The following is a 21734-nucleotide window of genomic DNA, read 5'->3' as shown; positions in this document are numbered from 1 at the left end:
TGGAATAAAAATCCCGTGTTTTCAAATCCTACCTTAGCTTGACTCTGTACTTTTGTAACTAGCACTTGCCTATAACTTGGACTCTTCCAAGTTTAGCAACTTAACAAACTCAAATTTAATTGTTCCACGACTGACTTTCTTAATCTCACTGTACTCGAACTGTATTTCCTCCTTCAACAGAGCCTGCTAAACAAGATAAGGGCCCATGGCACTACAAGAAAGATAATAGCATGGACAGAAAATGCTGACAGAAGGCAAAGTGTGGGAATAAAGAGGGCCTTTTCTGGTTGGCTGCGGTGACCACAGGAGTCAGTGTTGGGGCTGCTAATTTTCATGTTATATGTTAATGACTTGGATGATGAAATTGATGGGTTTGTGGCCAAGTTTGCAGAAGATACAAGGATAGGTAGCGTTGATGAATCAGAGAATCTGTGGAAGGACTTAGACAGATTAGGAGAATGGGCAAAGAAGTGGCAGATGGAAGGCAGTGTCGGGAAGTATATGGTCATGCACTTTGGTAGAAGGAATAAAGGCATGGACTATTTTCTAAACAGGGTGCAGATTCAGAAATTGTAGGTGCACTAGGGAATCCTAATGTAGGATTCCCTAAAGGTTAACTTGCAGGCTGAGCCAGTGGTGAGGAAGGCAAATGCAATGTTAGCATTCATTTCAAGAGGAATAGAAAATAAAAGCAAGGAGTGTAGGTCAGACTGTACTTGGGAATATTGTGAGCAATTTTGGGCTCCCTGTCTATGAATGGATGTGCAGGGATTGGACAGGATCTATGAAAGGTTTTTACGAATGTTGTCAAAAATGAAGAGTGTTTGACAGTGCTGGGGCTGTACTCAGTGGAGTTTAGAAGAATGGGGGGGGGGGGGGATCTCATTGAAATATACTGAATTTTGAAAGGCCTAGACAGACTGGATATGGAGAGGATGTTTACTTTAGTGGACGAGGCTAGGACCAGAGGACACAGCCTCAGAATATAAGGGTGTCCCTTTAGTCCAGAGGAACTTCTATAGCCAGGAGTAATGAATCTTTGGAATTCTTAACCCCAGATGGCTACAGAGGCCAGGTCATTGGGCATATTTAAAGCAGAGTTTGAGAGGCTCCTGATTAGTAAGGGTGTCAAAGGTTACAGGGAGCAGCCAAGGGAGAGGAAAAATACATCAGCCATGATTGAATGGCAGAGCTGACTCAATGGGCCAAATGGTCTAATTCTGATCCTATGTTTGATCATCTAAGATATCCAGGAAAACCCATCTCTCTGCCAGCCCTTTTGATCACAAGTTCTAATATTTCTTATGTGGCTCTGTGTCGGATATTTATTGAGAACATTCAGGTGAACAGCTGTGTTATTCTTGTGGTGAATTAATTTTTCAGTGCATATTCCTCAGAGAAATGTCTAATCTGTATGTAAAACAAATGAATATCTGTAAACCTTGATTGGAAATTAATGACAGCAGTAATCAAGAAGAGTAAAGTTCGTGAGTGGCATGTTACTGCTGTCCACTGAGGTGTGAAACCTGAAGGGAAATGGTGGTAGTAAACAGTAGCCAAGAGTGAAGTGTGGTGAGGAGTAGGTAGTGGTCATACCAGAAGAGGGACTGTGGTCAGACTGAAGATGAATGAGGAAAAGAGTTCTGGAAGCACCTAGCAATTAGTTGCACACAATCATAGCACAGCACAGCAACAAGAGCTTCGGGCCCACACTGAGATTCTGCCTATTCTCATGATCTACGCCTGGACCACGGCCCACCCTAACCCTGCTATCCATGCACTTATCCAAATTACTCTTATATGCTGAAATGGCACCTGCATCCACCTCTTCCACTGGCTCCTCATTCCATACTCGCACCATTCCCCGAGTGAAGAAGTTCGTCCTCAGGTTCCCCTTAAATATCAAAGTTCATGGTAACTTTATTATCAAAGTACATATATATCAGCATATACAACCCTGAGTTTCATTTTCCTGTGGGCATACTCAATTAATCTAAACAACCACAACGGAATCAGTGAATGACCACCCAACTGGGTGTTCAACCAGAATGCAGAAGACAACAAACTGCGCACACACAAAAAGATATAGTAATAATAAATAACTATTTAGGCAGCAAATATCGAAATCATGAGATGAAGTGTCCTTGAAAGTGAGTACAATGGCTAAGGGAACATTTCAATGATGGGGCAAGTGAAGTTATGCCCTCTTGTTCAAGAGCCTGATGGTTCAGGGATAGTAACTGTTCCTGAACATGGTGGTGTGAATCCTGAAGATCCTCTACTTTTTCCTGGTGGCAGCAGTGAGAAGCGAGCATGTCCCTGATGATGGATTCTGCTTTCCCACGAATGTGTTTCACGAAGATGTGCTCAACGGTTGGGAGAGCTTTATGCATGATGGACTAGCCCATAACTACTACATTTTATAGGATTTCCCATTCAAAGGTGTTGGTGTTTCTATACCAGGCTGTGATGCAGCCAGTCAACATACTCTCCAAGACAATCTATAGAAACTTGTCAAAGTTTTAGATGTCATACTGCATCTCTGCAAACTCCTAAGGAAGTAGAAGCGCTGCCGTGCTTTCTTCATAATTACACTTACGTGCTGGGCCCAGGACAGGTCCTGTTACACAAGAACACCAAATAATTTAAAGTTGCTTAACCATCTCCACCTCTGGTCCCCTAATGACTGGCTCATGCACCTCTGGTTTCCTTCTCCTGACGTCAATAATCAGCAACTTGATCTGGCTGACATTGAGTAAGAGGCTGTTGTTATTACACCGCTCAGCCAGATTTTCAATCTCCTTCCTGTTTGCTGATTCATCATCACCTTTGATTTGGCCTAAAACAGTGACGTGATCAACAAACTTGAATTGGAATTCACGATGTGCTTAGCCACACAGCCAAAGTGTAAAACGAGAAGAACAGGGAGCTGGGCACACAGTCTTATAGTGCACCTACCCTGATGAAGATTGTGGAGGAGATGTTGTTGCCAATCTGAACTACTGGGGTCTGCAAGTGAGGAAATTGAAGATCCAATTGCGCAAGTAAGTACTGAGGCCAACATCTTGAAACTTATTGATTAGTTTTGAGGAGACGATGGTATTGAATGCTGAGCTGTAGTCAATAAAGTGCATCCTGATGTATGCATCTTTGCTGTCCAGATGTTCCAGGGTTGAGTGAAGAGCCAATGAGACAGCATCTGCTATGGACCTGTTGCTCCGGTAGGCATACTGGAGCAGATCAAAGTCACTTCTCAGGCAGGAACTGGTAAGCTTCATCATCAAACTATCAAAACACATCATCACTGTGGATGTAAGTGCTACTGGGCGATAGTCATTGAGGCACGTCACCATGCTCTTTTTAGGCCTACTTGAAGCAGATGAATACCACACACTGTGAAAGCGAGAGGTTAAAGATCTCTGTGAACACTCCAGCCAGTTGATCAGGTCTTTAGTACTTGGCCAGGTAACCCATCTGGGCTGGATGCTCTTCATGGGTTTACCCTCCTGAAGGCTGTTTGGCTGTTCATAAATTGGCTTCAGAGACTGAATTCACAGGATCATCCGGGTATGTGGGAGTTCAAGTCAAGTCGCTTTTTATTGTCATTTCGACCATAAACTTCTGGTACAGTACACAGTAAAAATGAAACAACGCTCCTCCAGGACCATGGTGCTACATGAAACAACACAAAACTGCACTAGACTATGTGAGACGACTCAAGGCTACACTAGACTACGTAAAACAACACAAAAACTACACTAGACTACAGACCTACACAGGACTACATTAAGTGCACAAAACAGTACAGGGTAGTATATTAATTAATAATTAATAAACAAGACAATAAGCACAATAGAGGACAAATTACAATATAATAATAAATTATGTAGATGTCAGTCTAGACTCTGGGTATTGAGGAGTCTGATGGCTTGGGGAAAGAAACTGTTGCACAGTCTGGTCGTGAGAGCCCGAATACGTCGTGAAGATTCCAAATCTTCACAAAGGTTCCTCCATGTTTTGATGGTCAAAGCGAGTAAAATCTGGAAGTGAAGCCCTGCTATCATCTATGTTGCTGGATTTAACTTTATAAGAGGAGATAGTATTCAAGCCCTGCCACAACTGTTGAGCGTCCTTCATTGTTTCGTTTAGTCTGGAATTGACACTTTGCCCATGAAATGGCTTTCCAGAGATTGTATCTGGACCTCCTGTAACTTTCTCGGTCACCAGACTTGAATGCCTCTGATCTGGCCCTCAGCAGATTGCAGATCTCGTGGTTCATCCAGGGCTTCTGGTTGAGGAAGACTCAATAATTTTGTGGGGACACACTCATCTACAACTGTTTGAATAAAGTCCTTTACAACCATGGTGTATTCATTCAGATACACAGATGAGTCTTCGAACATGTCCCAGTCCACTGACTCAAATAAATCCTGTAGCCACTCCTCTGCCTCCTGCAACCATCTCTTTATTGTCCTCATCTCTGGAGCTTTACTCCCTAATCTCTGCCTGTATGCAGGTAGGACAGCCAAATGATCCAATATATAAAAATGTGGTCTGGGCATGGAACAGTAGGCATTCCAACTCTTAGTATAGTAGTGGTCTAGTGTGTTGGCCCCTCAGGTGCTACAGGTTATATGCTGATGGTAATTGGGCAGAGTTTTCTTCAAACAAGCTTGGTTGAAATACCTGACTATGATTTGAAATGTGTTGGGATTGACTGTTTCTTGTTTGGAGATGGCATCATGTAGTATCACTTGCGCTTGATTATAATCGGCTGCGGTAGTCAGGATTATGGAGGAGAACTCCCTAGGTAAATAGAACGGACAGAATTTGATCATTAGGTGTTCAAAGTCAGGGGAACACGAGTTTGACAAAATCACCACACCGGAGCATGGTCGAGTTTACACCTCCACCTTTTGTCTTTTCCGAATCAGCAGTTCGGTCTATTTGGTACATCGAGAAGCCTTCTGGTTTGACTGGCTTTAGCTTTCACTCTGAACCTATTACCTCTAGTTCTAGTCTCACCCAACCTCAGTGCTTGTCTATACCTCTCATAATTTTATATATCTGCATAAAATCTCCCCTAAATGTACACTCTAGGGAATAAAGTCCAAACCTGTTCAATCAGGTCTACAAGTCCTGGAGACATTCTCTTAATTTTCTCTGCACTTTTTCTATCTTATTTACACCTTTCCTGTAGGTACTGCACACAATACTCCAAATTAAGATATTGGTGAGGCTAAAACAACTTCAATATAACATCTCAACTCCTGAACCCAACACTCTGATTTATAAAAGCCAATGTGCCTAACGCTCCCTTTATGACACTATGTACTGGTGATGCCACTTGCAAAGAATTATGGATCTACATTCCCAGATCACTTTGTTTACTCAGTGCCCTACCATCTATCCTGGTTTGTCTTCCCAAAGTGCAACAACTCATACTTGTCTGCATTAAATCCCATTTGCCATTTTCCAGCTGATCCAGATCCCATTGCAAGTTTTGATAGCCTTCCCTGCTGACCACTACGTCCCCATTCTTAATGTCATCCACAAATTTGCTGATCCGCTTTACCACATTATCATCCAGATCATCGACACAGATGACAAAACTAATTCCTGAGGCACACCACTAGTGCCAGGCCTCCAATCACAGCAGCTACCATCTAATACCTCACTCTGGCTCTCCCACAAAGTCATTGTTGAATCCAGTTTCCCACCTCATCCTGAATACTAAGCGACCTAACATCTGGGCCAGCCTCCCATGAGGTACTTTGTCAAAGGCCTTGCTAAAGTCCATGTAGACAACGCCACTGCCTTTCTTTTATCAACTTTCCTGGTAACTTCCTTGAAAAGCACTATATGATTGATTAGGCACTATGTACTATGCATAAAGGCATATTACCTTGGAATATCCTCCAATAATTTACCCACTACTGACATCAAGCTCATGAGCCTATAATTTCTCAGCTTATTCTTAAAGCCTTTCTTGAACAACAGAACCATATTAACTATGTTCCAGTCCACTAGTATCACACCCATGGCTAAGGATGTTTTGAATACCTTTGCCAGGGCACCTGCAATTTCTGCACTAGATATGAAATCCTCAGTGCATATGAGAATACAATGGGAGTCAGCAAGCCCCCTTAGGAAACAAATTGTGAAGGAAATTTACTGCTCTTCACTTGCAAGAGCAAAAGACTAACTACCAGTTATCTGCACACCCCTCTGAACTCAGTGAAACCAATTCTTAGGTCAAGAGGACAAGGAATAGTTAATCCACTCACATCAGTTTAATGCTAACAACCCAAAAAACAATTTATTTATTAATACAATTGTTGAATGATACATGATTTTGAAAAGTTAGTGAATAACAAACACCAACTTAGAAAGGTAAGGCAGCTCAAATGCAAACCTATTTGAACAGCAGTGACTCCTCAATATTTCTCAAAATGGCAGGCAATCAGGAGAAATCTGTTAACTGAAAAGCTCTGAATTAAACAAAGGCTTGGTTTGAAGATATAGGCTAGAGGGAAGTGAGAAAAATTTTTGCAGAACAGTTGGCATTTCTCTGGACAACTGCCATCTGGAGTATCCCACATGAATGCAGACATTCTAGGCTTCTTGAACACAGTTCATCAACTGCACTTCAGAACTGGAGTCCAGTGTGGAGCATAAATTTGTTCTAACTCTCCAGCATTCAGGCTGGAGAATCTCACCAATTAACATGTACCAGCTAAGACAGGATTAGTGCAATGCAAGACCATTCATTTCAATGAAGTCTAACTGCTCTACAATGCCAAATCAATACAATATGATTTACATTTTTAATTGATTTTCTTTAATGTTGCAATTGATTTAAGCATTAAAAACTTAGTATAATTTTATGTTAATCACCTTGAAATATGTCTGTTTCATGGATTGTTTAGTGACTTATAAATTACTCTATCATGTGTTACGAATGTGCCACAGCTCTGAGGGGCTGAAGGGTGCGGGGTAGCCCCCTCCTTTGTGAGAATCGCAAGATCGCTATTAAGTCCGTTCAGGAGACCTAGGAAATGAGAGAAAGACATGCAGAATCCACAAAGAGTTGGAATGTGTCCTGGCCTCCGAAAGGCGGACCCATTGATACCGGCTATTGTCTCTTGGAGACGGACTTGTGTATTGCATCCTGGACGATGCAATCAAAGCCCCAGGCAATGAACCAAGGAGGAGGTTGGTGGAGGGATTGCATCACCCCAACCTGATTGACACCTGAGACCCTGTGAGTCAGGATAAAAAGAGGGTCTGTGGGAACAGCCCCTCAGACGCACCAGAAGAAACGCTAACGATCCCGTAATAGCAAAAATCAGTGGAGGGCCACGTGCGTCCTTTTCCGTTTGCCCCGGAATCGGTGGGCCCTGTACCATGGCAGAACGGTTTTTAGCTAACAACAGGGAAATCAACTCCCAACGACTCTCGAAGGATTGACATCATAAAAGGAATGGGCAAGTTTTAACCCGTCTTTCTCTCCAACCAAAAGCTGCAGCTTGAATGAACTGAGTGACTTTTATATTTCCATCGGACAATACATTATCCCCTAGACAACAATAGAGCTATTTCTTATTGATTATTATTATACCTGTGCTTTTAGATTTAGTATTGACGACGTATATTATCTATATGTTTGCATTGATATTATTTTGTGTATTTTTATCAATAAATACTGTTAAAAATAGCAGCATTAGACTTCAACGGACCTCTCTATCTTTGCTGGTAAGTGACCCAGTTACGGGGTACGTAACAATTGGGGTTCTCGTCTCAGGATTTGACACCAAATTGGGAGGCCAGTGAATCGGGCTTGTAAGTCCAAACTTGGATCTGGTTACGCGGGTAGCCAGACGGGAAACCAGCAAAGATGGACGTGGGTGAATTTATAGAAAACCCGACTCTGGAGGCACTAGAGGCGGCCACCAAATCAGACTTGATAATTTGGCGAAGGGGTTAAACCTCGCAGAGGTGAGGTTGTCAATGAAAAAGCGGGAGGTGCGAAGGGCAATAACTCAGTATTATATTGGGAAGAATGTGTTTACAGCTGAGGTATTGGAAAATATCCCTGAAAAGGTACCAGCTAGTGGGACGGCTCAGTTAGAGTTGGAGAAATTAAGGTTGGAACATGCAATTAAGTTAAAGCAGCTGGAAGCAGCTGAGAAGGAGAATGAAAGAGCCGAGAGAGAGAGAGAGAAAGAGAGGGAAAGGGCCGAGAGAGAAAGGGAGCATGCGCTCCAGCTAAAGGAGTTAGAGGTGAAATGGGAGCAGGAAAGAGCTGAGAAACAAAGAGAGCACGAAATTCAGTTAAAACAGCTGGAAGCAGCTGAGAAGGAGAAAGAAAGAGCCAAGAGAGAGAGAGAGAGAAAGAGAGTGAAAGAGCTGAGAAAGAGAAGGAAAGGGCCGAGAAGGAGAGGGAGGCAGAGAAACAGAGGAAACATGACTTGGAGATGGAGAAGTTAAGGCAAGAGCAACGAGTTCAGGGGTCAGACCGAGAGGAGTGGTTTAATGTTAGTCGGGAGTTGAGGTTAGTACCTCCATTCGAGGAGACTGATGTTGATAGTTATTTCTTGCTTTTTGAAAAGGTGGCAGTGAATCAGAAGTGACCCAGAGATCAGTGGGTGGCGTTGTTACAAAGTGTGTTAAAAGGGAAGGCACAGCAGGCATATGCGGCGTTGTCCATGGAGGAGGAAGAGGAGGAGAATTATGACAAAGTAAAGGCAGCCATTCTCCGGAGTTATGAGTTAGTACCTGAAGCGTATAGACAAAAGTTCAGAAATCTAAAGAAAGGGTGGAATCAGACGTATACCGAGTTTGCCTATGAGAAGGGTGTGCCCTTGGATCATTGGTGCACAGCAGAGATAGTGGAAGAGGATTATTGGCGTCTCAGGGAGTTAATTCTGATTGAGGAATTTAAAGGTTGTGTTTCGGAGGATATCCGGATGTATTTGAATGAGAAGCCGAATAAGTCCATCTCAGAATTTGCTAGGTTCGCAGATGAATATGCCCTAACCCACAAGACAAAGTTTTCCTCGAATAAAAGTTCCCAGAGAGACCGTGGGAACGATCAAGAAAGCCCGCCGGCTGAGGCAGAGGTCCCGCCGGGAGCTAGTGGTAAGATTGAGGGGGAAAGGCAAGACGGCCAGAGATTTCCGGGCTTGACCTGTTTTAATTGTGGAAAGGGGGGGCACATTGCATCTAGGTGCTTTGCTCCGAAGAAAGAGACAGGAAAAGGGAAAGCAGCAGTCCCTATCGGATGTGCCGTGGTAATTAGTAAATCGACAAGAGAACCCCGGGTAGACAGAGTACGAGAAGGGTCTGGGACTTGTATGTCAAATGGAACCGTGTCTGTGAGGGAGGGAGGCACCCCAGTTCCAGTACGGATCTGGAAAGACACGGGGGCTGAACTATCATTGATCAGCAGAAAGGTACTAGATTTTGGTCGCAAGACGGGAATGGTAGCTGTGAAAGGAATAGGCAAAGGGAAGGAAATGGTGCCCTTGCATAGGGTCATTATGAATTGTGAGCTAGTCTCTGGACCCGTTGAAATGGGGGTGCGATCAGAATTCCCGAGAACTGACGCAGACGTCCTTCTGGGTAACGATTTAGCCGGTGGTAAGGTTTGGTCAGCAATGACGCTGACGAGCTGGCCGGTGAGCGTTGCAGCCCCGCCCCTAGCGTCCAAGATCTATCCCGCATGCGCGGTTACTCGCAGCATGTTGAGAAAGGCAGCTGAGAACGAGAGCAGTTTAAATCTGGCCAGTGTCAATTTGGCCGAGACGTTTTTACCGACCCTGTACCACGAGGGTTTAGAGGGTGGTAAAACGAAGAGTAGTAAAGTGAAAGAGAGTAAGGGAGAGGAGGTAGACCTTCCCTTAGCGAGGAGAAAAGTTCTAGAGGCAGGAGATAAAGATGAGAAACAGGTAGAGCTGTTAAAAGGTCCAGAGTTGGACATGGATGATCTGTCTGGTTTGGCAGAACTGTTTGAAGAAGTTGAAAATTCTAAAGGTGTTCCCGATAATGAACTGAGGGCAGTCCTAGATGAAAAGGGTGCCCTTACCTTGAAGAAGTCTGCTGGGTTGGCAGATGAGGTTGTTTCAGCCCGCGGGGTTGAGTTTACTCCGGAAGGGAGTTGCCCAGAGAGTAGCTGGGAGAATCAGGGGAATTTAGAGTTTGGACCGGGTACGGGTATTGAAAACCTGGAACAGGCAAATGTCCCGTTGGAGTGTGTCCAAGATGTGGATGCACGTGGTACTGAACCTAGTAATGGAGCTCAGAAAAAGTCTGAGGTATTTGTTTCAGTTGACAAGGAAGGCAGTCCTTGTGGGTCAGATAGACTTGGTTCAGTGAAGAAAGGGTTAACCTTGGTAATAGTGGGAAGTGAGAGTTCCCAGGTGTTTGTGCTCGAAGGTGTGTTAAAAGTTAATGCGGAGATCAAAAGTGGGGAGATGAATATTATCATTGAAGGAAACGGGAAATATGTAGTTCCCAAATCGAATGAAGAAAATTTAAAACCTGCGGATCACTTATAGGTTGAGTTGGAAGATGACGGGGCCCCCCATGCTATTGTTATTCCAGAGTGTGGTGTGAAAAGGCAGAATTTGAAATGCTGCTTGAACAAAGAGTTCGAACTGAAAACTAATAGCCTGAAGGGTCCTGAAGAGAAAGCTAGCAACTTGCGTAAAATTAAAGAATTGGGTGGAAATTCAGAAGATGGTCTAAGTTTGGGACACAGTGTTGATAAAATAACTCCTATGAAAGAAGCGGGTGAAAGCCTATTTCGCCAGGGTACCCAAGCTCCCCACGTGGGAACTAACCGGAAAAGAGACGAGGGTTAATGGGGACGCCATTTTTAAATAGCAGAAACCGGTTTTAAGGGATTTCGACAAAGCCTGTGAATAATAAAAGACAACCCCCATGGAAGCCTGCCTGTTACGTTTGAAAGCAACATAACGATTAGTATTTGCATGAACTTTTGTAGTATACACGTAAGCTTAAGATCACAACTCTTTAGTTTTGTTTGCTGAAGGAAAAAAAAGGTGGTTACTAAATTGGAGTCTGATGCTACAAGACTTTAGTAGGGTACAAGATGTTAAGATATTAAAGGAAGTGACAATTGTAATCGGTAACCATCTAGATGCTGAGTTGAATGTACAACTGCATTACTCTGTAGTGAAAAGGAAAAGCTTTTGTATTGTGTTAGATTCTAAAATCCTGTAAGACTCTGTACTACTTCGTTTTCACTGCTGGTGAAAACGCTTTGAAGAAAGGGGGTGTTACGAATGTGCCACAGCTCTGAGGGGCTGAAGGGTGCGGGGTAGCCCCCGTCCTTTGTGAGAATCGCAAGATCACTATTGTCCATTCAGGAGACCCAGGAAATGAGAGAAAGACATGCAGAATCCACAAAGAGTTGGAATGTGTCCTGGCCTCCGAAAGGCGGACCCATTGATACCGGCTATTGTCTCTTGGAGACGGACTTGTGTATTGCATCCTGTACTATGCATCGAAGCCCCAGGCAATGAATCGAGGGGGAGGTTGGTGGAGGGATTGCATCACCCCAACCTGATTGACACCCGAGACCCTGTGAGTCAGGATAAAAAGAGGGTCTGTGGGATCAGCCCCTCAGACGCACCAGAAGAAACGCTAACGATCCCGTAATAGCAAAAATCAGTGGAGGGCCACGTGCGTCCTTTTCCGTTTGCCCCTGAATCGGTGGGCCCTGTACCACGGCAGAACGGTTTTTAGCTAACAACGGGGAAATCAACTCCCAACGACTCTTGAAGGATTGACATCATAAAAGGAATGGGCAAGTTTTAACCCGTCTTTCTCTCCAACCCAAAAGCTGCAGCTTGAATGAACTGAGTGACTTCTATATTTCCATCGGACAATACATTATCCCCTAGACAACGATAGAGCTATTTCTTATTGATTATTATTATACCCACGCTTTTAGATTTAGTATTGATGACGTATATTATCTGTATGTTTGCACTGATATTATTTTGTGTATTTTTATCAATAAATACTGTTAAAAATAGTACCATCAGACTTCAACGGACCTCTCTATCTTTGCTGGTAAGTGACCCAGTTACGGGGTACGTAACACATGAATATTCCAAAGTATTAAAAGTTTCACAGTTAGCTAAGCCAAGTGTTATGGTCTAACCACCTTACAAAGTTTAATAAAATCTTTGGTTCTGGGCTGGCTTGTTCTGTCCCCTCCCTCGTATGCAGCCTAACAAACCCCTTCCCTCTCCATCCCCTCCAACATGACAATCTGGAGTTGGATACAGCAAGTTCAGAACAGTAGAACATCAAAAATCAAACTCATATTTACTACATGGATCAGTAACTAGCTCATTACAAGTTTCAACCCTTAATATTCAGAGGTTAACGAGAAATCCTATTTCATTTCCTAATTACTTTTCCCTTTGATGATTACATTGACCTACAAAAACTCATTTTGTGTAAATGACAAACTGATTATAACTTGCTCAGTGTTATAAAACCGAGTTCAATCAAATTAAATATTATATTCTACTTGATGTAATCCTCACAATACCAGATTAACTTGAGGATTTTTTAAAAAATTACTGTTGTACCAAGAAGAAACAGAATCTGATTTTCTATTTAAAATCCTTTACACATTGGAAGAGCATCTGGCCGAGACTGTGGCAGTTAAAATCACATAGGATGCCACAAACAAATAGCCCTAACAGCTAGTTTTGAGAAACTGTGACCAGATGTCTGAAAGCAGCCTATTTTTACAGGTGAAGGGTGTTAGTGCCAACACCTCAAACAAAAATGCCTTTATTTGAAAGCAAAATTATTTTATTTTATTGAGATATAGCACGGAATAGGTCCTTCCACCCAGTAATCCCCCAATTTAATCCTAGCCTAATCAAGGATTAATTTACAATGACCAATTAACCTACCAACCAGTGTGTCTTTGGGCTGTGGGAGGAAACCAGAGACCCAGAGGAAAAGCCAGGAGTCACAGGAAGAACATACAAACTCCTTAGAGGCAGCGTCAGGAAATGAAATCAGGTTTCCTGTTCTGTAAAGTGTTGTGCTAACCACTACACTACCATGCCACCTCAAGCCATTAAACATTAACACCATTAAACCATTACAATTGATACCAATTAAATTATGCAGCTCTTAAGTCTCAAAGCTATTTCAAAAATTTTAAAGCTCTTCATGCTAACCTTAAGATTAAAACTTCAGATCTGTAACAAATTGGACCAGAGGCCTTTAAAGCTGATAAATACAATTCAGAAATGATACTGAAAACTATAACTGTAAACAATGAGTCAAATTCTCAATCATTTAATTCCATCCACGCACTCTTTGCAACGTATCTATTCATTAAATCCATTTTTGAATTACTGTGCATTACACTGTATGGACAAAAGGCCAGGACATATGTTAACTAAAGTGCCAAGAGCAGACTCTCTGGGAATTAAGTAACAGAATCAACAGTCCTTACTAAAATGACTGTGGTTACAAATTCCTATGTATCTATGCCACTTTCCCCATGGCTTAGGCGACTCATCCAGTAATGTAAAGAATAATCCAATATACACTCAGTGTCCACTTATTAGGTACACCAGTGCACCTGTGAGTTAATGCAAATATCTAAGCACCCAATCACATGGCAGCAACTCAATGTATAAATGTGTGCAGACATAGGGAAGAAACATAAATTAAGTGACTTTGACTGTGGAATGATTGCTGGTGCCAGACAGGGTGGTTTGAGTATCTCAGAAACTGCTGATCTGGGGTTTTCACGTACAACAGTCTCTAGAGTTTACAGAGAATGGTGTGTAAAACAAAATAAAAACCAGTGAGCAGCATTTCTGTGGGTGGAAATGCCTTGTTAATGAGAGAGGTTAGAGGAAAATGGCCAAACTGACAGGACGACGACAGTAACTAAAATAACCACATGTTAAAACAGTGGGGTGCAGAAGAGCATCTCTGGACACACAATACTTTGAAGTGGATGGGCTACAGCAGCAGAAGACCTCGAACACACACTTGGTGGCTACTTCATTAGGGAGAGGAGCTACCTAATAGGGTGGCCACTAGTGTACAGGTGCCCCCCGCTTTACGAATGTTCGCTTTACGCCACTTCGCTTTTACAAAAGTCCTGTTTTCGCATTACAAAGAGAATTTTCGCTTTTACGAAAACTTTTCCCGTATAAATTAATGTTTCTTCACTTTACGCCATTTCGGCTTAAGAAAGGTTTCAAAGGAACGCTCTACCTTTGTAGGGGGGTGGGGACACCTGTATATCCATTTCCATGGTCGTAGATTGAATCAAACTCCAAATAAATCCTCTTAGACTTCTCATCATTAACTATTTTATAAATAAAACTGACAATTAAAATGAATCACCTTTATAATAAGGCATCAAGTCCAAAAATGCCTTTCTGACTTTTTCACTAGCCAAGGGCTGTAGCTCATCCAGACACTCGAGTAATGGTCCAATAGAATAATACTGTGCTTCTTTATAAACTGTTCTCACTCGCTCACGAGGAGGCAAATCATCATTCCGTAAAAAATTAAGGATATCTCTGAAAGGGAGAAAGGTATACATCAGTTTAGACCAATCATGGTAATAAAATTACCAGCACATGACCTAGGTAAACTAGTAATTACAACCTTAATTAATATCGATTTGCTACACCAACTTATTTTTGAACATTGATGTTAAATTTGGTCAAGAACCCCTTTCTCTAAGTACGCTTCTCCATTCTTATTCAAACTGGTACTCATCCTCACCCAGGACTGGTAACTCAGTCTAGGATACGGCTGTACACAGTATTTTCTTCGAACACAAGGTTATCGGCAGTGTGTCTTAGGAAGACAACTAAGGAACTCACTCATACAAAAAGGCCATTGCCGTGACAATTTTACCCTCAAAAATGCAACCACACACCTTGGAAGATTTCAATTAACCCAGTAAAACAGCCTGTGGGAAAGGCAGTTCCAGATTCCATTTTACTGGTTCCTCATCTCAAATAGCTCAGCTCTAATTTTTGGATTCTCCCACCTGAGGAAAGTGCTTATTTGGATCTATCTGCATGTTACATTCAATTAACTTATCTCATTACAGTACAAGCCTTAGAGAATACATGCCAACGTTATTCAATCTGGTTATATAATTTAACTCTATAAATGTATTATAATTCTGCGAATTTGGACTATATCAAAAGCAAGTGTTGCATGATCTGAGGTGAGATCTGAACACAGCTTGTTTCCTCATTTCTCAGTAAGTCTCTTGACCACACAGACATTAGGACCAAGGCCGATGTTCCAGAAAGTGTCAGTGGATAGTGATGAGAAAGATTCCCTGCCTGATTTAGATAGATAGATAGATAGATAGATAGATAGATACTTTATTCATCCCCAAGGGGAAATTCAATGTTCCTCCAGTATGATATCACATAAACACAAGACAGACCAAGACTAACTGACCAAAAAAACCACATAATTATAACATACAGTTACAACAGTGCAAAGCAATACCATAATTTGATAAGAGCAGACCATGGGCACGGTAAAAAAAAGTCTCAAAGTCCCAGATAGCCCATCATCTCACGCAGATGGCAGAAGGAAGAAACCTCCAACGTGGCAAAAACTTCCCGATGCAGCCTCTGGAAGCACCCGAGCACAACCAACTGTGAGTCCGTCCGAAAACTTCCGACAACTTCGTGCCTCCGACCAGCCCTCCGACACCGAGCACCGAGCACCATCTCTGCCGAGTGCTTCAACCCCGGCTCCGGCCACCAAGCAACAGGCAAAGCCGAGGATTCGGGGCCTTCCTCTCTGGAGATCTCTCCGATCGCTCAGTAGCAGCGTCAGCAGCATAGGCATGTCAGAAGTTTCGCCAGATGTTCCTCCGTGCTTCACACATCCGTCTCAATCAAATCAGGATTGTGCACGGCCCCTACTTACAGATAACGGATATTCCTTACTGGAGTGGCCGCTGCGCCCTGCGTCGTCGCGCCGCCATCTTGCCTTTTAAAATTCAACATATTAATTTGATGTAGCTCGACTCTCATTCCAGCTACACTCAGCAAACTCAGTTAAAACAATGAATCAAACTAATGTTTTCCAGCCTTGTTTAACACGAAGCTAAACTTGGTGATAGAGACACAGAGCAGTACAGCCTGGAACAAGCCCTTCCACATGCTAAGTCTGTGCCAACCACCAAGAAGCCATCTTTACACTAATCCTACTCAAACGCATTTCATTCATCCCACACCCCGATCGCCTCCGCCAAATCTAAACCTTGAGAAACTTACAGAAGCTAATTAATCTGCCAACACTCAGTTTTTTGGGATAGGGAGCAGGGAGAATACGCAAATTCCACAGAGACAGTCCCCAAGGTCAACGACTGAACCCGGATCAATCCTAGCTATCATTGTCATAACAGAAGTTACAGTAAAATCTTTAAGTATGTAGTTCATCTCAAATTTATCACACAACCATCCTTAAGATTACTTATCTGTATCAGGGAATTTTAGTTTAAATAGTGACTTTTTTTTAGAAAGGCACTTTAAAACTAAACAACATCATTACATACCCGAAGTAGGTCCCATCTCTATCAATAAAGAAGCGTCCCTCTGAATCAGTGGGAATATGATGCCTGCCACTGAACATTGCTGCTAGCATCGTGTCTTCGTAGCGCCTTAAGGTGGAGAGTCTTGTGGTATAATGCATGCCTCCTACGTTCAGGGGAACAACCTCTGGGAACTGCAGGGGCAAAGAGTAAAACTTAAAGAAAGACTTTTCAAGTACCTTTGAGAGCTTGTTTAAGACTTTTTCTTTGAGAGCTTGATTTTGAAAACACTGCCAGGATTATTTTTCTTGTTTTATTGATTACAACTGTAATTATTTCTTGAAAGTAGATGTGACCTGGTTATTGGATGTGAAAACATTCCACCGTACTGTTTTCATTCAACATTCAAACTAGCAATCCCTCTGTTGCATTTTGCAAAATCTAGTTCACTGTTCCACACCAGCTGACAAAAGTATGATCCTGATTGTATAACTTTCAACAGAAGAAATGTTACCTGTTTTTATTCAGCGATACAGTGTGGAGTAGGCGCTTTCAGCCCTTCGAGCAACCACGATTACCTCTAACCAAAGCAATTTACAATGACCCGTTAACTTACCTGGTACATCTTTGGACTGTGGGAGGAAACTGGAGCATCGGGGAAAAAGCCACAAATTCAACGAGGTGGATGTACAGAGACTCACTACAGAAGGGTACTGGAATTGAACTCTGAAACAGCCGTTCTCTGAAGCTGTAATAGTGTCGCACTAACAGCTACACTACTGTGATGCCCATTAATTTTTCGTTATTGATGACTAAAGCACTAAGTTTGCCTATTACTAACTAAAAATAAAGAAAGACAGAAACAATGAAAGCCAAGTTCCCTATTCTTGAACAAGGTTTCTTATTTTATGTACACTTTGATGAACTGCTGTAGGCCGCAGATATATCAACGTACTTCCTCAGTCTTCTAGAATATGTCATAATTCTGGTGAGGAAATGCCAACAATAGGTTTTGCTTTCCCATCAAAAGTGAAGCAAATCTGATTGCCAAACTACGATGCTTCTGAAATCAAAATGCCAGAGCGAAGAGTGGTTTATGAAATGAAAATTCTGGAAACCCTGATTATGTCCATCACAGCATCAGTGGAGAGAAGAGGACCTTCTGGTGAAGTATAATGCCCTCAGGATTAGCCTTTCTGCCCTCCCCTCTGAAATGGAGATTGATTTTCAAGATTCTGTGCTTTCTGACCTATTTTGGATGGTAAGGAATAAGGAGGACAAAAAAGGAAACGTAAGGGTGGGGATGACAAAACCCACTTTTCAGTCGGTCAATCTGTCTGATGCCAACTAACCCATATTATCAATAAAACCCAATTCTAGTTCACCATGATACCTGTTCTCATTTTACCTTCTGTCTTTGTCACTGACCATCCACTTTAATAAAAGACCAAGAGCCCAAGGAATATCAAAATTTGAATTCAAATGTAAATATGAAATTATGTCAAATAACTTATAAACATCAATAATCTAGAGAATTTCCCAGTTACCTTTGCTTTTCTTAAAGCATTTAATATCAATGGAATTCTGCTGACTCACAAGGAGGCCATAGTTGACTTACAGAACAACCTCAAGCAGCTTTGGCGTAGAACACAAGATTTTATATTACACCGTCTTGCCAGGGCCGACATGGTTTGGGATGACTTACTCCTAAGACAGTGAGGGCACTAACTGAGTGACAATGGAGAGACTGTAAATCCTGCCATTCTGAAAGACTGGTGCTCCCTGAACCTATTAACACTCTTCCAACATCAGAGTAATTTGAAATAAAAGCAGAAAGTGCTGGGCACAGCATGTCAGGCAGCAACTGCAGAGAGTATAAACTGTAAACACTTCAGGATGAAGACCTTTCATCATAATGTTCACTCTGTTTCCATCTCCACGGTGTTGTCTGATCTGCTAGGTAACTCTAGAACTTATAAGCACAAGTGATTCTGCAGATACTGGAAATCCAGAGCAACAAAGAGTCCTGATGGAGGGTCTTGGCACGAAATGTCAACTGTACATGCCCCTCCACAGATGTTGTCTGGCCTGCTGAACTCCTCCAGCACTTTGTGCGTAGCTCCAGAATTTTCTGTTTTTATTTCAGGTTTTGAGCATCCACAGCATTTTTGTTTTTCAACCAATCTATTGGACGACAGATTGCTGGATACTCTACAAGCATTGCCAGGACTGGAGGACCTGCGTTATAAGAGAAGATTGAATAGGTTAGAACTTTATTTCCTAAAATATAGAAGATTGAGGAGAGATTTCATAGAAGTATACAAAATTATGAGCGGTATACATAGGGTTAATGTAAGCAGGCTTTTTCCACTGAGGTTGGGTGAGATTACAACTAGAGGTCATAGGTTAAGGGTGAAAGGTGAATTATTTGAGGGGAAACTTCTTCACTCGGAGAGTGGTGAGAGTACAAGTGGTGGATGTGATTTCAATGTCAATGTTTAAAAGAAGTTTGGATAGGTACATAGATGGGAAGGGTGTGGGTGACTATAGTCCCAGTGCAGGTCGATGGAACTAGAGAGTTCAAACGATTCAGCATGGACTGGATGGGTCAAAGGGCATGTTTCTATGCTGTGGTTTTCCATCACTCCCTGGCTCATCTTTAAACATGGGTCTCCAAGCCATTTGCTTAGTTTTTTGCTAAGGGTGTAATTCACACAGGGTGTATTTCTTAAGACTTTACATTGCGTTATCTGTAGTATCATTTTAATTACCACCAATACGCACTAATCACTATTTATCCCCAGTGCAACCCTAGCATCATCCTATCACCGATATTCTGCCTTCTCTATTTCCACCTTTTCTACATCAAAATTAAGTTTTTATTTCACTTCCCCAACCCTGAAATATTGATTGTTTCTTTTTTTCCCATCGATGCTGTCTGACCTGGTGAGTGTTTCCAGCATTTTCTGCGTTTCTCTTTTGTAAATTTCCTTTTGCAATTTAATCATGATGGCAGCAGGAAAAGCTTGAATGTCAGTGAGCTGAACTTGAACTGCAAGTGGCATGGTGCTGACCCCATGCAGATTTCTTGCAGCACAATTTAAAACCTTAGTCATTATAGTACTAGGCCTCTAGTTTCACCAGATTCCTTCCCCTCTTCCTCCAAAATAATGGCCTGACAATGACAATGTTCTAAAGCAAGCCTGTGATTTTGCCATTACAGTAATAATATTTTCGATCATGGCAACTGCAGTAATTAGAAGTTATTCTCATTTTAATGACAATTCTTTTGAATACATTGTCACAGTGCATATTTACCTTTGGCATTGTAGAGTCCAACAGCAAATATTTAGAACATTAAAATATTTTTCAAAATTCATGAAATCCAACAAACCAGCAAGAAAGTAATCCCTGTTTGGTCAGTATTAATATTAATTTTCTCTGCCTGGCCTAAGAAGTTGCTTTATTTTCTGTAAAGTAAACGCTACATTTACCTTACACATCTCTCTCCAGATGACCCAAAACTCTTGAAGGACGAGTCGTCTTTTTAACACAGGAAACAAAGTGGCCGTAAGAGTCATTTTGACAACGACCATATGATTTATTTATGTGAACTGAGAGCTAAACATTAGCCATTCCATAGGATTATTCGTCTCCCACCCCGCAATAATAGTCCCAAGCGTTTATCTCTATCCCAGACAGCTAGCCAGGGCCCTCAGTGTAACAGTATACCCAGCAGCACAGCTCCATCCTGCCCGCCACCATCTCACTTACCCCTGCCATCATCTCACTTACCCCTGCCACCATCTCACTTACCCCTGCCATCATCTCATTTACCCCTGCCATCATCTCACTTACCCCTGCCATCATCTCATTTACCCCTGCCATCATCTCACTTACCCCTGCCATCATCGCACTTACCCCTGCCACCATCTCATTTACCCCCGCCTCCCCTCAAGGCTGCCACCACAGACTCACAGCCTCAATCTTTGAGCCCAAGTGAGGTTTGAACCTACACCTCCCAACTGAAAATCGCGGAGTACTTCCATCCTTGCCTCGAATTCAAAGAATAAACTTGCTAACTGCGTTCTAGATCGGTTGACTATATTTTAAAAATTAACTTTCACATTCGCCATATGGCGCGATTACGATGCCAAACACACCGCACACCCTCTTCAGGTCACCCTGAGCGGGGCGAGGAGGACCGCGATTGACAGAAGATGCATCCAATGACAGGGCAGCATCGCCCAGGACAAGCAACTGGGTGAGCTGAGCCAAGGAAGGGTTCGCCGGTGCCGATCTGCAATGTGCAGCCTGTTTTTCTTTTTATCAATGGTGCCGGCTCTATCCTGGAAGATTGCAAATTATAGGAGTGGGATGCATTCACTGGGAAATTCCTCCTTGGAAGAATGAATGCAGACAGCAGAAGCATCAACGGGTCCGACAATGCAACCGCCGTCCTTACCTTTTGCATAATCAATGTATTTGCGGGTCGGGTGGGAGCTGGCTTCCTAACGTCGTCTTCTGGCTCGGAACCCGACATTGTATCATCTGATTGCTGGTTTCCCTTGGGTCCTGAAATAACCACCATCACTCTCGCCTTGTGCAATGTCTATTAAAAAAAAAGCTACAGTTGCAAAACAAAAGGGACAAGTTACTTCTTAACGGCTGCAGATCATTTCGATGGCCATCACCCTCTGCATCTGCATTGACGGTGGTGCCAGATTCCAAATGTATTAGCGATTTTGTTTCTGCTCAATCAGCAAGCGGTAGCATTCCTACAATAAGGTGGGCTAACCCGCTGGATTTGCACCGCGCAGCTGCAGCCTCCCAGTTCCTTCAGATTTCATTTGCTGTTCGGGGCAGAACCTTAAAGCTACAGTGTATCGTGGCAAAGGAACATTGCAATGTCATTTATAGCATGAAGCGGTTTAAATTATTCCCCATTCCTCTGCAATTGGATATTAAATATCCTAAATCAATTTAATTCTTTTTGGAGAGAGTGGCAAGAGAAATGGAACTAGCCCGTAAATAAAAACTGTAACAGCCTAACACAATTTTTCCCTTTTTTTTGCTAGACTTTGTTTTCAGGTCCATTCTGTTAAAAGTTTGTCTTCTGGGTAACTTCGAGTATTTTTTT

At 42.4% G+C, this 21734-nt stretch overlaps 1 protein-coding gene across 3 annotated transcripts in view; it reads right to left on the bottom strand.

The window, feature by feature from the left end:
• The window catches only part of kctd7 (potassium channel tetramerization domain containing 7), a 30220-nt gene extending 8830 nt beyond the window's left edge, over positions 1 to 21390 (bottom strand). The window contains exons 1-3 of one of the 3 annotated variants that reach the window (XM_073053513.1): positions 21060 to 21390; positions 16619 to 16788; positions 14425 to 14603 (exon numbers count right to left, since the gene is read on the bottom strand). In XM_073053513.1, the coding sequence (XP_072909614.1) occupies positions 14425 to 14603; positions 16619 to 16788; positions 21060 to 21185 (475 nt within the window). In that variant the 5' untranslated portion in view covers positions 21186 to 21390. Of the gene's footprint in view, positions 1 to 14424; positions 14604 to 16618; positions 16789 to 17210; positions 17691 to 20088; positions 20749 to 21059 lie in introns of those variants that run through there. The other 2 variants (XM_073053514.1, XM_073053515.1) reach the window with 2 other exon arrangements.
• Positions 21391 to 21734: the final 344 nt, after the last annotated feature.

The sequence above is a fragment of the Hemitrygon akajei genome, chromosome 8 (assembly GCF_048418815.1).
Source record: "Hemitrygon akajei chromosome 8, sHemAka1.3, whole genome shotgun sequence".
Taxonomy (NCBI): Eukaryota; Metazoa; Chordata; class Chondrichthyes; order Myliobatiformes; family Dasyatidae; genus Hemitrygon; species Hemitrygon akajei.
The sequence above is the reverse complement of the archived record's forward strand: the minus strand, read 5'-3'. Positions and strand labels throughout refer to the sequence as shown.